The sequence below is a fragment of the Elephantulus edwardii genome, unplaced genomic scaffold (assembly GCF_000299155.1).
Source record: "Elephantulus edwardii isolate Elephantulus edwardi_28Jun2011 unplaced genomic scaffold, EleEdw1.0 scaffold00137, whole genome shotgun sequence".
Taxonomy (NCBI): domain Eukaryota; kingdom Metazoa; phylum Chordata; class Mammalia; order Macroscelidea; family Macroscelididae; genus Elephantulus; species Elephantulus edwardii.
In genome coordinates, this window is record NW_006399887.1 from 4,156,770 (window position 1) to 4,173,186 (window position 16,417).

The 16,417-nt window shown below is 40.6% G+C and overlaps 1 protein-coding gene across 1 annotated transcript in view; it reads left to right on the forward strand.

Annotated features, from left to right (window-relative positions):
- CORIN (corin, serine peptidase) overlaps window positions 1-16,417 on the forward strand; it is a 431,554-nt gene that overhangs the window by 115,227 nt on the left and 299,910 nt on the right. The window contains exon 3 of the mRNA XM_006894163.1: window positions 7,256-7,463. Within this exon, the coding sequence (XP_006894225.1) occupies window positions 7,256-7,463 (208 nt within the window). The remainder of the gene's footprint in view (window positions 1-7,255; window positions 7,464-16,417) is intronic.

A 16,417-nucleotide genomic window follows, 5' to 3' on the forward strand; every position in this document is an offset into this window, starting at 1 on the left:
GGAGGGACAGCGCAGGAAGGGAAGGCCCTTTATGAGGTGGATTGATTCAGTGACTTGGATAATCGGGATGGGAGTGTCAGAGACAGTGCGGTTGGCCCAGGACAGTGCAGAGTTTAGGGCTGTTGTACATAGGGTCACTATGAGTCACAAGCGACTTGATGACACATAACAACAAAAACAACAGCCAGTTAGTTTACCAGGTACCTGTCATCAAATTTCCTGTCACAGACATGAGCATGTGCAGAGCTGTGTCTGTTATTTAAAACATGTTAGTTGGTACCCCATTGATTCCTAGGGCATTATTTTTTGCCAGTGTCTTCAGTGCAGCTTGAACTGAGTCCCTCATCACCATTAGCTCTTTATCTTATGCTACTGCTTGAAATAGTTCCACATCAACCAATTCTTTTTGATATAGTGTCTCTGTGTATTCCCTCTATCTTCCTTTTTAAAAAAAAAGTTATATTGATTAACTTAGAAAGTTAACATACAAGTGCTTCACACTATTCTTCATTCACATTGTGTTTCATACAATCATTTGGATTCATTATGTTTTGTTGTTGTTGTATGATATAGTCAGAACCCACCCATAGATAACTCTTCAACAGGTTTTCACAGACAGTTAATTGCAAGGCAGGAAATTGCCCATCCTTCTCCTGTAGAGGAGTTGGTGGTCTTGAATCACATGCCTTCAGGATTACAATGCAGCCACCAGATATACCTACATCATACTTTATAATGTAATATAAATGACCATTGGGCTATCCCCATCACTACTTTGTCTTCTCAGGTCCCCCCAGATCTTTCCTATTTTTTTTAACTGCTCCCTAAACCCACGAAATTGTGCAACACTCCATCTTCTTTGATGTTTCCTATTTGAGATTTTCCCAGAGTGGCAAGAAGCTGTGCTTCAATCCCAAAGGCATACAGTTCCATCCACCAGCTTCTCCATGGGACAATCTCCTCCTGTGCCATTAACAGCCTCAACCTGCTGGAGGGTCAGCTATGGGTTAGTTGCCACTTAATGATACACAACAATATTTCTCAGTACTGCAACCTGAGGCTTGAATGTGTCTTTCAGTTTTTTTCATCTTGAGAAATGCCAAGTGAGTTCTCCCCCTTTTATTCTCCAACTCTAGTTCTTTGTGCCTTCTCTTGTAATACTTTATCTTGTCAAACTGCCTTTTGAAATCTTCTGTTCATCTCTTTTACTTAGGCATTCCTACTCTTTGTTTTGGCTTCCGGGTGCTTAGTGCAATTTTTAGAATTTATTCTAACATTCATTTTGGTCCTTTCTTCTCTGTCTTTGTAGTGACCTTTTTCTCTCTCTCCATCAATAGTATCTTTGATGTCATACCACAATTTTTTGTTCTTTGATCATTAGTACTCAATGCTCAAAACAGTTCTTGAGATGATTCTTAAATTCAGGTGAGATGGACTCAAGGTTGTATTTTGGTTCTTGTGGACTTGTTTTCATTTTTTTCTGCTTTCACTGGAGCTTGCACGTGTGTTACTGATGGACTGTTACACTGCCATCACCTGGCCTGGTTTTGACTGTTGCTATTGAATTTCTCCAACATTTTTTTTCCCACAAATGTAGTTGATATGAACAGGATAGGACAGCATTCAAATCTTTTGTTCATAGGGTTGCTATTAAGTCCTCAACTGGAGGACACCTAACAACCTAACAGTCAATATGACCCCTGTGGAGTCCATCACATGAAGTCCCTGTCACCATTTGTGACCATTTGTCGCCATTTTTTTTGTTAAGTCACCATTTGTATTTGTTAAGCATTTGCAATGAATAAATCCCTTCATGTGCAAAACTGAATCATACTATCTTTAACCTCATTTCTTTCACCAACCCTCTAATTTCCAACTACCATTCCCTCTACATTTTTCTAACTTTTGCACTATAGTTGCTATCTTGATTGTTTGGCCAACTTTAGTAATAATTTTTATTTGATGGTTAGGAATAATAATTACTAATGTAATTTATAGAGTCTAAAAATCTTCTGGACGGTCAGTTATGAATCAGTTCTGACCTGATAGAAAAGAGTGAGTGACTGAAATCCAATCATTTGGAGCCATATTGAAATTGTGGCTCACATCGTCAGACCAATAATGCAAATTATTAGAATAAAAAAGAGGAAAGAGTGTGTTTAGGAAAATAGCTGGTTATGAAAGGAAATCAAGGCAAATTTTCCAAAACTTAGGTTTTTCAATCCATTAGAATTGATTATTGCTGCTGCTTCTTTAATTGGTTTTCTTAAAAAGTTTGTATACATTGTTTTTCACATTATTTCCCATTCATATTGTTTTTCTTTTTTTTTTTCATATTGTTTTTCATACAACCATTCTCATGCAGTGTGTTTTACAAAATTAATCACCATGGACCTTGCCCATAATTATTCTGTTTTTTTTCACTTGAATCCTTCCCATTTCTTTCCCTCTCTCCCTCCCTCCCTGCACCCCTCAAACTGTGCATCCCTGTGGTTTCGCCCCTACCTACCCTCTACCCCCTGCTCCTACCCCTTTCCCCTCTTGCATTCCAATTGCTTTAAAAATGTTTTGTGACTTTCTATTTTTATATAATGTGTTATAAACATCATTCCATGGATTTGCATACTTTCCTAATGCATCTTTTGATTGTTGTTATTGTTGTTGTTGTTATGTGGCATTGAGTTGCTTGTGACTCATAGCACCCCTATGTACAACAGTTCTGAAACCTGCTCTATCCTGTGCCAACTTTACTGTTTCTGACCTACCTACCCTCATTACCCCAGTCAATGAATCGATCCATCTCATCAATAGCCTTTCTCCACCCTTCCAAGCATGATGTCCCTCTCCAAGAACTGGTTCCTCCTTGCAACATGCAAAAAGTATGTCAGACGAAGCCTCAGAATCCTTACTTCCAAAGAGCATCCTGGTTTCACCCTTTCTAGGTTGAACCTGTTTATTCTTCTGACAGTTCATGTTATATTTAATACTCGTCTCAAGCACCACAGCTCAAAGGCATCAATTCTCTTTCTACCATTTCTAGTCATTGTCCAGATCTCTGAGGCATAGCAAGCAATTGCAAAGATTATGATCTGTATCAGACACACCTTAGTCTCCAGACTGACATTGCTGCTCTTCAGTACTCTGTAGAGGTCCTTGACAGCCAACTTCCCAATGCAATTTGTCTATTGATTTCTTGGTTGCTGGTACCAAGAGAATGTTGATTGTAGAGTAAAACAAACTAAGCTATTAACAATCTCAATATCTTCACCATCTGTCATAATGCAGCCAATTGGCCCCATGGTGAGAAACTTTGTTTTGTTGATGTTGAACTTCAGTCCATATTGAAAACTGTAGTCCTTGACCTTCTACAGCAAGTGCTTCGGGTCCTCTTCAGTTTCAGCTAGCAGGATTGTGATATCTACATAATTTAGGTTGTTGATGAGTCTTCCTCCAATCCTGATGCCACATTCTTCCTCATAGAGTCCAGCTTCCTGGATGATCTGTTCTGCATATAGATCATAAAGGTATAGAGACAAGATACATCCCTGGTGTACACCCTTTCCTATTTTGAACCATGCAGTGTCTCCTTGCTCTGTTTTGATGACTGCCTCCTAGTCAATCAAATGTCCTGGGATTCCCATTCTTCTCAGAGTCAGCCACAGTTTGTTGTGATCCACACAGTCAAATGCACTTGCATAGTGAATAAAACAAAGACAGACATTCCTTTGGTACTCTCTACTTTCAGCCAAGATCCAGCTAACAATAGGTATAATATCCCTAGTACCACAGCCTCTATCTGGCAGTTCTCTGTTGATGTACTGCTCCAGTTGTCTGAGGATAATTTTCAGCACAATCTTGCTTGAATGTGATATTAATTATATTGTTCAATAATTTATGTACCCTCTTGGGTCACCTTTCTTTGGAATGGGAACAAATATAGATGTTGATGTTATGTGCTGTCGAGTCGCTTGCGACTCATAGTGACCCTATGTACAACAGCTCTAAATTCTGCTCCGTCCTGTGCCAATTGCACTGTCTCTGACACACCCATCCCAATTACCCCAGTCACTGAATCAATCCAGCTCATAGAGGGCCTTCCTCTCCTGCACTGTCCCTCCACCTTCCTAAGCATGGTGTCCCTCTCCAAGGACCGGTCCCTCCTTACAACATGTCCAAAGTATGTTAGATGGACCCTCAGAATCCTTGCCTCCAAGGAGCAGCCTGATTTAACCCTCTCCAGGATGAATCTGTTTTTTTCCCTAGCAGTCCATGGTACCCTCAATACTCTTCTCCAGCATCATATCTCAAAGGCATCAATTCTCCTTCTATCCTCCTTAGTCATTGTCCACCTCTCTGATGCATAACAAGTGATTGTGAAGACCATGGCCTGTATCAGACGCACCTTAGTCTCCAGAGAGACGCCATTGCTCTTAAGTACTTTGGAGAGGTCCCTAACAGCAGACTTTCCCATTGCAATACGTCTTTTAATTTCCTGGCTACTGGTGCCAAGAGTGTTAACGGTGGAGCCAAACAAACTAAAGCTGTGAACAATCTCAATCTCTTCACCATCCATCCTGATGCTGCCAATTGGTCCAGTGGTGAGAATCTTTGTCTTCTTGATATTTAGCCTCAATCCATATTGAATTGGAAGGAGTAATCACATCCACTTCCGTAATAGCTTGCCTCCGAAAATCCTATGAACTTGGAGAGAGGATGAAAGACACCAAAGCATTGAGGACTCTCCTTCATAGGTTCGCTATGAGTCACCTGCGACTCTAAGGCACTTAACAACAACAGCAACCACATTGAAGGCTGCAGTCCTTGACCCTCTGCAGCAAGTGCTTCAGGTCCTTCTCAGTTTCAGCAAGTAGAGTTGTGTCATCTGCATAATGCAGATTGTTGATAGATCTTCCACCAATACTGATACCACATTTCTCCTCATAGAGCCCAGCCTCCAGGATCATCTGTTCTGCATATAAGGTGAAAAGGTATGGAGACAGGACACATCCCTGACGTATGCCCTTCACAATTTTGAACAATGCAGTGTTTCCCTGCTCTGTTCTGATGACTGCCTCTTGGTCTAAGTATAGGTTTCACATCAGCATGGATCAAGTGTTCTAGAATTCCCATTCTTCTCAGAGTCAGCCACAGTTTGCTATGGTCCACACAATCAAATGCCTTTGCATAGTCAGTTAAACACAGATATACATTCCTCTGGTATCCCATGCTTTCAGCTAAGATCCATCTAACATTAGCTACAATATCCCTAGTACCACAACCCCTTCTAAACCTAGCTTGGACTTCTGGCAGTTCTCTGCTAATGTGTTGTCCCAGTTGTTTTTGGATAATCTTCAGTAGATTCTTGCTTGCATGTGAAATCAATGATATTGTTCTATAGTTTCCACACTCTGTTGGATCATACTTTGGGATGGGAACAAATATAGATCTCTTCCAGTCAGTTGGCCAAGTGGTGCAAATATAGATAGCTGAACTAAATATTCTGCTTTTTATTCTTAATTTTTAAAATTAGTTCCCTTAGATGATTTATGCTTTTGGAAGATTAAACAATGCAAAGGTGAAGATTACTCTATATAAATCCAGATTCATTACAATTATTATCTCTTTAAATAAATTCTTAGAATTATATATTGTTGTTGTTAGGTGCTGTTGAGTCGTAAACGACTCACAGTGACCCTATGAACAAAAGGCCTGAACATTGTTCATACGTAGAGTTTCTGGAGGCAAGCCATTTCGGAAGTGGATGCTGCTCCTACTTCCAGGCTTGTTTTAGTCAGGAAGCTCCAGCAAACACTGTCCACCATGTGTAACCATTACCACATTTGGCACATCAGTGTTCCAGTGTTCAGCATCACAGCAACCACGAGTTACCTCTGTACAGCAATGCACAGACCACTGCTATACCACCTAGAAGAATGTTTGACAGGAAAACAATTTGAACCCAGCCTGAGGGCCGCAGATTAAAATCACTCACCTTTGGCTTGGTATAATTATATAGTTGAAGGATATGTATGTTTTAAAGACTTTGTTTTTTGGTTTGGGATACTTTTTGACCTGTTCAACTGTGATCAAAAACGGTGATTGCAAATTGATATTACTGGTGCACAGCTATCCCAAAGATGGTGGTTCAAAGTCCCTAGCTGTTCTGCAGGAGAAAGATGAGTAATTTCCTACTGAGTCATTTACAGACTTTGAAATTCTAGTGGAGAGTCAGGTATGAGTCAGTTTCTACTTGGTAGCATGTAACAAACAACAAACTATGTAGGAAAATCTAATTCATAGTTAACCATCTGGTGGGGTTTCCCAGGCTGTAAATTGAATGGAAAGGAATTGTGCATCTTTGAATTGGGTTCTAATTGCCAGAGAAGTACCTTTGGTTTAACAGGGTAATTCCCCATGTACTGCATGAAGTCTATGTGACATTGTCTATTTTTCATACTGTCAGCCAGGTCACAAATTCTGTCTTTCTCTGTAAATACTAGTAGTTTGTTCTCATTATAACTTAACACATGCTTCTATGTATGTATATATGTGAATGGTTGTGCAGATATGTTATATATGTTGTTGCTAGGTGCCAGTCAGCCAGTCACTTTTGATTGTTGTTGTTAAGTGTTGTAGAGTTGTAGATGACCTATAGTGACCCTATGAATGTCTTGAGCACAAAACTTTCATCTTCTCTCCAAGTTCAAAGAGTTTCTGGAAGCAAGGTTTTGTGTTTTTGGTTTTTTGGGTTTTTTTGAAAGTGGATGCCACTCCTGCTTCCAAGTCTGTTGTATTCGGGAGAGTCACAAAAACCAAAAAAAAAATTTGCAGAATCAGCTGTTCCCCTCAGCTTTCCAGCCTGGAAATAGCCCCAGACTGGCAGTCAAAAGCCTTTTTAAATATGAGTCCAAATCCAATCAGTTAACACCCTGTTGTGAGCAAAGCCACACCCTAGTCTCAACTCCAAACCAGAAAACACACCTTTGCAGAATCTGGCTGTTCCCTTCATCTTCCCAGCCTGGAAATAGTGACCCTCATTTGTGCCATCTTCACAATCAGTATGCCCGTTGTTGCAGTTCCTATGTCAATCCATTGTGTTAAAGAGCTCCTTCTGTTTTACTGACCCTCTATTTTCAATATTACTTCAAAAATATATTTTATCCAGTAACATGTATGTTAATCTGTCATATAGTAAGTTAGTTACCTTAAAATTCCAAGGTATCTGCTCCTAAATCTAATTGTCTTGACTTCTCAGGTGCCTGCATGAATATCACCCACAGCCAGTGTCAGATGCTGCCCTACCACACCACGCAAACACCTTTCTTCTCAATTGTCAAAAATATGGAAATGGAGAAGTTCCTCAAGTTCTTCATGTACCTCCATCGCCTCAGTTGCTATCAACATATCATGCTTTTTGGCTGTAGCCTGGCGTTTCCTGAGTGCATCAGTGATGGCGATGACAGGTATTTTGGAACCCAAATCACTTGGTGATAAGAGTGAGATGGAGCAGAAGTGTCTGAGAGGAATAAAATGATCCCCAGCTACCACCTTTCTTTTCTGATGGTATTAAGTGAGAAAAACCACACACATCAGTCAAAGCGTGTGTGATTCTTTTAAATAAAAGATTTTTTTAAAATCCTGAATAGTTTTATTTGTGGGGATAATTTGGTCAGTAAAAATAAATCAATCAGTTGGGATACTCAATAGCTGTTCCAGGAAAGGTATGATAGAAAAAGACCACACACATAATCAAGTGACTGAAAAAGAGTTTCATGAGGAGACTTATGGAGATATGGTCAGAGTTAAAGGACAAATGAGATATACATGAAGGCTCCAGGGAATAGCAGTGGGTGATGCTGTTCTACACCAGGGTTAAGGGGGAAAGGATGCGTGGTTTCTGGAAAGAATTGGAGCTCTGGCATGAGTATCCCCACAGGTACTGTGAGCCTAGGCAAAGGAGCTTAGCCTTTGCAACTCTACAGCCCTGTGTCCTGTGGGGAGACAGAACACCACAAATTCAAATTCACTGTGGTCCACTCAATTTTAATTCATCGTCATCCTATAAGATGGAATTGAATTGCTCCATAAGGTTTTGAAGGCTGTAAATCTTTATGGAGAAGGCAGCCTCATTTTTCTCCTGTAGTATGGTTTATGTGTTCAGATTGCCTACTATGAGGTTAATAGCCAAATATTTTAAGCACTAGATCACCCGGGCTCCCTGGAGGTAGGAGATTTCAAAGCCTGCTACCACTGAGCCATATCCAATGACTCATAGCAATCCTTCATCAGAGAGAGAGGAATAAACACATACTTAGACTTCATACGCTTTCTGCCTGTTTATCTGCTTGGGTGCTCCCTTCAACTCATTTTACCCACAATCAGAGGGCAGGGGACCCCAAATGATATGATCTTCTAGTCAACATTCAGATCCAGCCTAGGGTGAGGGAGATGAAGAACAACTGCAGAGAGACAAACGGACTGTTTCCTGGGAAATATCAAATAAGATTGGAGATCATTATTGTTGTTGTTGTTGTTACGTGCCATCGAGTCGCCTGCGACTCATAGCGACCCTATGTACAACAGCCCTAAACTCCTCTCTGTCCTGTGCCAATCGCACTCTCTCTGACACTCCCATCCCAATTATCCCAGTCACTGAATCAATCCACCTCATAGAGGGCCTTCCTCTCCTGCGCCGTCCCTCCACCCTCCCAAGCATGATGTCCCTCTCCAAGGACCGGTCTCTCCTCACTACATGTCCAAAGTAAGTTAGACGGAGCCTCAGAATCCTTGCCTCCAAGGAGCCACCCGGCTTAACCCTCTCCAGGACAAATCTGTTTGTTTTCCTAGCAGTCCATGGTATTCTCAATACTCTTCTCCAGCACCACAACTCAAAGGCATCAATTCTCCTTCTATCCTCCTTGGTCATTGTCAGTAAGGAAAAGAAAGTATAATGTTGAGATTCTTGTTGTTGTGTATTTTCAAGTTGCAACCAACCATAGCTGACCCTTCAGTGGGTTTTCAGAGGCAGTAAACACATGAGAGTTGATTGGCTGTCTTTCTCCCATGGAACATCTGGTTGATTTGAACCACGTACGTTTGCATTGGCAGTGTTATTTCTAGTGGCAGCACTAAGCCACTAGAGGCCCCAAGGTCTCTTAGTATCTTAAATATTGCTTAAATATCTTAGATATTAGATATCCCCAAGTATCTACATATCTTAGTATCTGAGATACTAAGAATATACATTTCACTTCAAAGCATATGGCATAGTGGTAAGAAACTGCACTGCAATCTTGAAGGCGCATAGTTTGAATCCACCAGCTGCTTTGCAGAAGGATGGGCAGTCTCCTCCTGCATAATTAATAGCTTCTGAAAACCCACTGAAGGATCAACTGTGAGTCAGTTCCAACTTGATGGTACTCAACAACAACAGCAACAGCAACACATATCAGTTCTGGTTTCTTAAAAAGATCATTTGCTGTCAAGTCAATTTTGACCCATGGCAATTTCCTATGTGTCAGAGTAGAACATTGCTCAATAGGATTTTCAGTGACTGATTTTCTGGAAATAGGTCAACAGGCCTTCCTTCTGAGGTGTTTCTGGGTGAACTCCCATGGTCAAACTTGTGGTTAACAATTAAATTCTTAATTGTACCACACAGAGATATGTGTTCAAGTAGTATACGAATTATTTTCTGAAGGGGTATATTAGGAAGCTTTCAGAACAGTTAATAGTTTGAATGAGACACATTTTCAAGTGTAAACAGATTCCATGCTATTTGTACATATTTCATTAGTGTGGAAAATATGCTCTGAACAGAGCAAATACATTTAATTATACTCCCTGGAAGCAGCGCCTTCATTGTCACAACTGCCAGGTCGAATAAAAACAGTGAGATCTAAATTGCAGTGGTAATAAAGAAGTATCTCAACTGACACAGCATTCACTAAAATACTTTGTCAGAAAAAAAATGAATTGCAGCAGATGTTTTCACAGTAATAAGAGACACTGTTAGACTTGCCCCATAAATTAAATTATGAATTGAAATAAATGTGTCCTTTATGTTCCTTGAAGTGCAATAGTATGGTGTGGTGGTTCTGTCAGTTCCTTTCCACTGCAGTAACAAATTGGCACAAATTGGGTGTTTTCAATCAATGGATTTTCCTTTTGTCCTTCAGAGTTCTGGGGTCAGAAGACTCATGCTGGTAGAACTCCTCAGGAACTCTACTGGAAAATGCATTTCCTTCCTCTCCTCACTGATGGTGGCTCCAGACATATCTTGTTGATACATCCTCCTAATAAGATCTGCCTCACTCTCAGATTGTCTTCTCCTCTTCTGACTCTATAAGGATACTTGCCACTGTATTTAGGATCTAGTTGGATAAACTGGGTTGATTTCTTCTCCACAAAATCCTTGTTTTTGTTATGTGCAGAGAAGTCTCTTTTGACTCATATTGATCCTATGTACAACAGCCCTGAACTCTGCTCTATCTTGAGCCGATTTTGTTGTCTCTGACATATACACCCCCATTACTCCAGGGACTGAGTCGATTCATCTCATCCAGGGTCTTTCTTTCTTGTGCTCTCCCTCCACCCTTCCAAGCCTGATGTCCTTCTCCAAGGATTGGTCCTTTCTGGCAACATGCCCAAAATATGTGAAATGGAGATTAAAAATCCTTGCCTCCAAGGAGCATCTTGGTTTCACCCTCTCCAGGGTACTGTAAAGTTGACTAAGAATCACAGTGATCCTATGAATAAAAGATATGAACCTGGTCCTGTCCTGCACGATGCTTATGATCTCTGTCATGCTAAAGCCTGTTGTAATAGTCATATTAGTCCTTCTTGTTGAAGGCCTTCCTCCATTTCCCTGAGCCTCTACTTTTCCCAGTATGATAGTTCTTGCTAAGAAGTAGTTCCTCCTGAAAATATCCCCAAAATAAATGAGATGGAATTTCCCCATCCTTGCCTTTAAGGAGCCTTGTGTTTACCTTCAAGGCAGATATGTTTGTTCTTTCCTATCTATGGGATATTCAGTACTTTGTGTCAACATCACAATTCAAAGGCTTTGATTCTTCTCTGGTCATCCTTATTCATTGTCTAACTTTCATTTTGCATAGGAAGCAATTGGACATTTTGTGGTTTGGATCAGGAGCACTTTAATCTTTAAGCTGATCTTTGGTATTGATTGTGGATTGAAGTAAATGGAAATCTTTGGCAAGTTCCATCTTTTCTCTATCTATAATGATGTCATGTTGTCTCTTGGTCAAGAGGTGATGAGTTTTGCTGTCTTGATGTTGAGAGGTAACCCATGTTGAAGGCTATAGTCTTTGTTCTGGGAGCACTGGTGGCCTAGTGGCAAGAAGCTGCATTGCAATCTCAAAGGCACATGGTTTGAATACAACGGCTGCTCCATGGTAGAAGAATGGGCAGTCTCCTCCTGTGCAATTAACTGCCTCTGAAAACCTGCGGCAGGGTCATATATGTGTTGGTTCTGGCTCTACAGTACACAACAACAGTCTTTGATCTTCTGAAGCAAATGCTTTAATTCTTATTTATTTTCTGCAAACAAGATTGTGTGATCTGAATAACACAAATTGTTGATTAATATTCCTCCATTCCTGATGCCACATTCTTCCTTATATAGTACGGTTTCTCAAATGGTTTGCTCAACATACTGATTGAATAGGCATGGAGAAAGTATACAAGTCTGACACATATTTTTCTTTATTTTAAACCATGCATTGTTCCTTTGCTCTGTTCAGTTAATGGCTGTTTGGTCTATGCATATGTTTTGTATGAGCACAATTAAGTGTTCCGGGATTCCCATTCTTCTCAATGTAAGCCATAATTTGTTATGATCCACACAGCTAAATGCATTTGTATAAACAATAAAAATACAAGCAAATATATATCTAGTATTCTCTGCTATTTGTAAAGGTCCATCTAACTAACATGAATAGCAATATTCCTTGTGTGATGACCTCTTCTGAAACCAGCTTTAAAAAAACCCCTTGGCTGCATCTGAAAAGATATCAATTCCCATCTACGCTCCCTAGTCATGGTCCAGCTCTCTGACACATAGCAAGTGATTGTAAAGACCATGGCCTGTATCAGGGCCAGAGTGACACCATTGCTCCTCAGTACTTTGGAGTGGTCCCTAACAGCAGACTTTCCCATCATCATGTCTATTTTCATTTCCTGGGCTGCTGGTGCCAAGAGTGTTGACTATGGAGCCAAGCAAACTAAAGCTGTTAACAATCAATCTCTTCACCATCCATCCTGATGCTGCTGCCAGTTGGCCAAGTGATGAGAATCTTTGTCTTCTTGATATTGAGCCTCTACATTGAAGGCTGCAGTCCTTGACCTTCTGCAGCAAATGCTTCGGGTCCTCCTCAGTTTCAGCAAGCAGGGTTGTGTCATCTGCATAACACGGTTGTTGATGAATCTTCCTCAAATCCTGATGCCACACTTCTCCTCATACTGCCCAGCCTCCTGGATAATCTGTTCTGCATATAGGTTGAAAGGGTATGGAGATAGGACACATCCCTGGCATACATCCTTCCCTATTTTTAACCATTCAGTGTTTCCTTGCTCTGTTCTGATGACTGCCTCCTGGTCCAAGAATAGGTTTCACATTAGCATGATCAAGTGTTCTGGGATTCCCATTCTTCTCAGAGCCAGCCACAGTTTGTTGTGATCCACACAGTTGTGGTGTTGGAGAAGAATATTGAATATACCATGGACTGCTAAGAAAACTAATAGGTTCACCCTGGAGAGGGTTAAACCGGATTTCTCCTTGGAAGCAAGGATTCTGAGACTTCATCTGACATACTTTGGACATGTTGCGAGAAGGGACCAGTCCTTGGAGAGGGACATCATGCTTGGGAGGGTGGAGGGACAGCGCAGGAGGTGGATTGATTCAGTGACTAGGTTAATTGTGGTAGGTATGTTGGAGACAGTGAGATTGGCACAGGATAGAGCAGGACTTAGGGCTGTTGTCCATAGGGTCACTATGAGTCTCAGGCAACTTGATGGCACAAAACAACAACAACAGCTGAAGAAAGACTTTCCGAACACCCCTAAATAAAATAACGTTCACAGATTCCAGGAATTAGGATATGGACCTACCACTCTGGAGGCCACCATTCAATTCACTGAAGGATCCCTGGTGGTGTAGTAGGTTAAGTGTTGAACTGATAAATGAAAAGTCAGTTGTCTGAACCCACAAGCTGTTCTGTAGGAGACAAATGAGGTTCTCTTCTCCTGCTAAGATTTATAGCCTCGAAAAACCCAATGGACCACTATAGACTCTAAACTATTACATAAGCTATTGCATTCAACCTACTACATTGATTGCAAGAATAATCACATCTCAGTCCATCCCTTCTTTGTGAAATGCATTTATCCTACACAATTTATGTGAAGATTAAATGGCACCAAAGGCATGGTACAGTACCCTTTTTCTTTTTAAATTGTGATGGAGTGATATTTTACAAAACAAATTTGATTTTCAATCAACCATTCATACACATTTTGTTTGTAATGTTAATAATTACAATATCCAAAGGAAGACCCTGGATGACAGGAATTGACTTAGTGAATGTGGCAATGAGGTCAAGCATATCAGAGATGGTGAGGTTGGCTTAGGATAGGACATGGTCCCACTGAAGGTCCTATGAACCATTTGTTATAGAGTTGATATGAGTCATAGTTGACTGGACAGCATATAACAATAACAACAACAATGTAATTATACTTTTCTCACTTTTCCCTGCAATTTTAAATTATATCAATCCTTCAATTTTACCTGTTTCTACTTTCAGGACTTTTGCTTTGGGCAAATACAGGTCTTCCGACCTTATTTAGTTCGCTACACAAGAAGTGACTGTCTGCTTGGTATTTTTGATCTTCTTATGAGTCATTCACTCATTACCCTCTGCTGTTGTTGTTGTGTACCATAGAGCTGACCCTCTGGCGGGTTTTCAAAGACACATGGGAGGAAACTGTTCATGTGGTGGCCTCAAACTGAGTGCGTTCAGGATTGCAGTGTAGCTTCTTGCCACTAGGTATTCAGAGCTCCCTCATTACCCTTTGTTGTTCTTAGGTGCTGTCGAGCCAAATATGACTCAAACCAACCCTTTAAACAGTGGATCTGGACTATGTCCTATCATATGTCATCTTCACACTTTTTGACACAATACAGCCCATTGTGACAGTCACCATGTCACTCCACCTGCTCGAGGGTCTTCCTTTCCTTTGCTGACTCTCTACTATTCCAAGCATTGTGTCCTTCTCCAAGGAAAAGACCCTCCTACCAACATGTCTGAAGTATGTGAGTATGTCATTATCCTGGCCTCCAAAGACCATGACAGCTTTACTCTCTCCAAGACATATTTGGTTCTTTTGGCTGTCCATGGAAGATTTAGTGCTCTTCTCCAACACCACAGCAAATGATAAGAAAAATGATTGCCTGAATCAGATGCACCTTAGTCTTCAAACTGACATCATTACTCCTCAATAAGTGGGAGAGGCCCCTAACTGCAGACTTTCCCAGTGGAACATGTCTTCTGATTTCCTCACTTCTGATACCAAGGGTGTTAATTGTGGATCCTAGGAAGATGAAGTTGTTGATAGTTTCTATCTCTTCTTCACCCACCATTATGTTTCCTATTGGTCCAGTAGTAATAATCTTTTCTTTTCTTGATATTGAGATGCAGTCCATATTGAAGGCTGAATTCCTTGATCTTCTGCAACAAGTGTTTCATATCCTCCTTACTTTCAGCAAGGAAGGTTGTGCCATCTGCATAATGCATGTCATTACCCTTTAGTTGTAACCAAAGCATAGTTGACCCTCCAGCAGATTTTCAGTGGCAACAAAATTTCAAAGAAGGATATTTCACATCTTTCTCCTGTAGAGCAGCTGGTGGATCTGAACTACCTGCCTTTGAGTTGGCAGCACAACTCCTTACCCACTAGGCCACCACAGCTCCCTGATCACCTTACGGTGTTGTTATTAGGTGCTACCAAGTCATGTCTCATAGAAACTTGACTCACCAATACCTTATGAACAACAGATCTGAACTCTGTCCTAAATTGTGCCATTCTCATTATCTCTGACATACTTAAGCCCACTATTTTAGTCACTGTGTCAGTATATCTCATTGAGAATCTTTCTCTCCTTCACTTACCCTCTATCTTTATAAACATAATATTCATTTCAAAGGAATAGCCTTTCCTAGCAACATGTCCAAAATATGTGAGATGGTGTTTTGCTATCCTTGCCTCCAAGCGGGACTCTGGCTCCACTTTTCTCAAGACTAGTCCATGATGGATATTTAGTGCTCTTCTCCAACACCACAACTCAAATGCATCAATTCTCCTGTCATATTTCTTCATTGTGACCATTTGGTGTTGTTAGGTTCTACTGAGTTGAGTATGAGTCATAATGAACCTATAAACAGCAGATCTGAACAATGTCTTATCCTGTGCCATCCTTACCATCTCTGACACACTTGAGCCCCTTGTTGCAGTTACTGTATCAATGATTCTGGTTGAGGGTCTTTTTCTCTTTTGCCGACCCTCCACCTTTCCAATAATAATGTCCTTATGCGAGGAGTAGTCTCTCCTAGAAACACGCCCAAACTATGTGAGACAAAGCTTTGCTGTTTTGGCTCCAAGGAGCACTCTGGCAGCACCCTCTCCAAGACATCAGAGCTCAAAGGCATTAATTCTGCTTCTGTGATCCTTATTCATTGTCCAGCTCTCAGATGCATAGCAAGTAATTGAAAAGACCATAGTCTGAATCAGGTGCACCCTGATCCTCAAACTGTTGTTTAATTGAATATTGAATTACTGAGTTTTGCTTGGAACAGTACCTTATTCTTAAGAAAAACTCAGTAAGTTTTTAGGAAAAGTTATAAAACAGTTAACTAAAAAGGAAAGGCTCCTTACCTCCCTCCTTCCATCACCAAACTCCTCACTCCTCTGCTCCCACTCCTTTCCCCCTTGGGTTCCTATACATTTTTTTTTACTACTTATCCTTCTATTTTTACATAATGGTCTTATGTGTGATTTGTCCTTATGAGACTGAGTTATTTCAGTCAGCATGGTGTGGAAAAAGACAGGATAATAACGGGCAAATCAATATAAAATTAAAAAAAGAGAAGGCTCTGATGGCTTAGGAGTTAGACTGCCATCACAATGGTATGCAGTTCAAATATACCAGCTGCTCTGTGGGAGAAAGATGGACAATCTCCTTCCATGTGATTTATTGCCTATGAAAACCTGCTGAAGCATCAGTTATGAGTCTGTTTTGACTCAACAGTACACAACAACAACTTTTAACTTGTTAGTTAAATTTGTATCTTCTAGGCTGCAACACTTCCATGATACATCTTCAAGGATATGAACATGTACG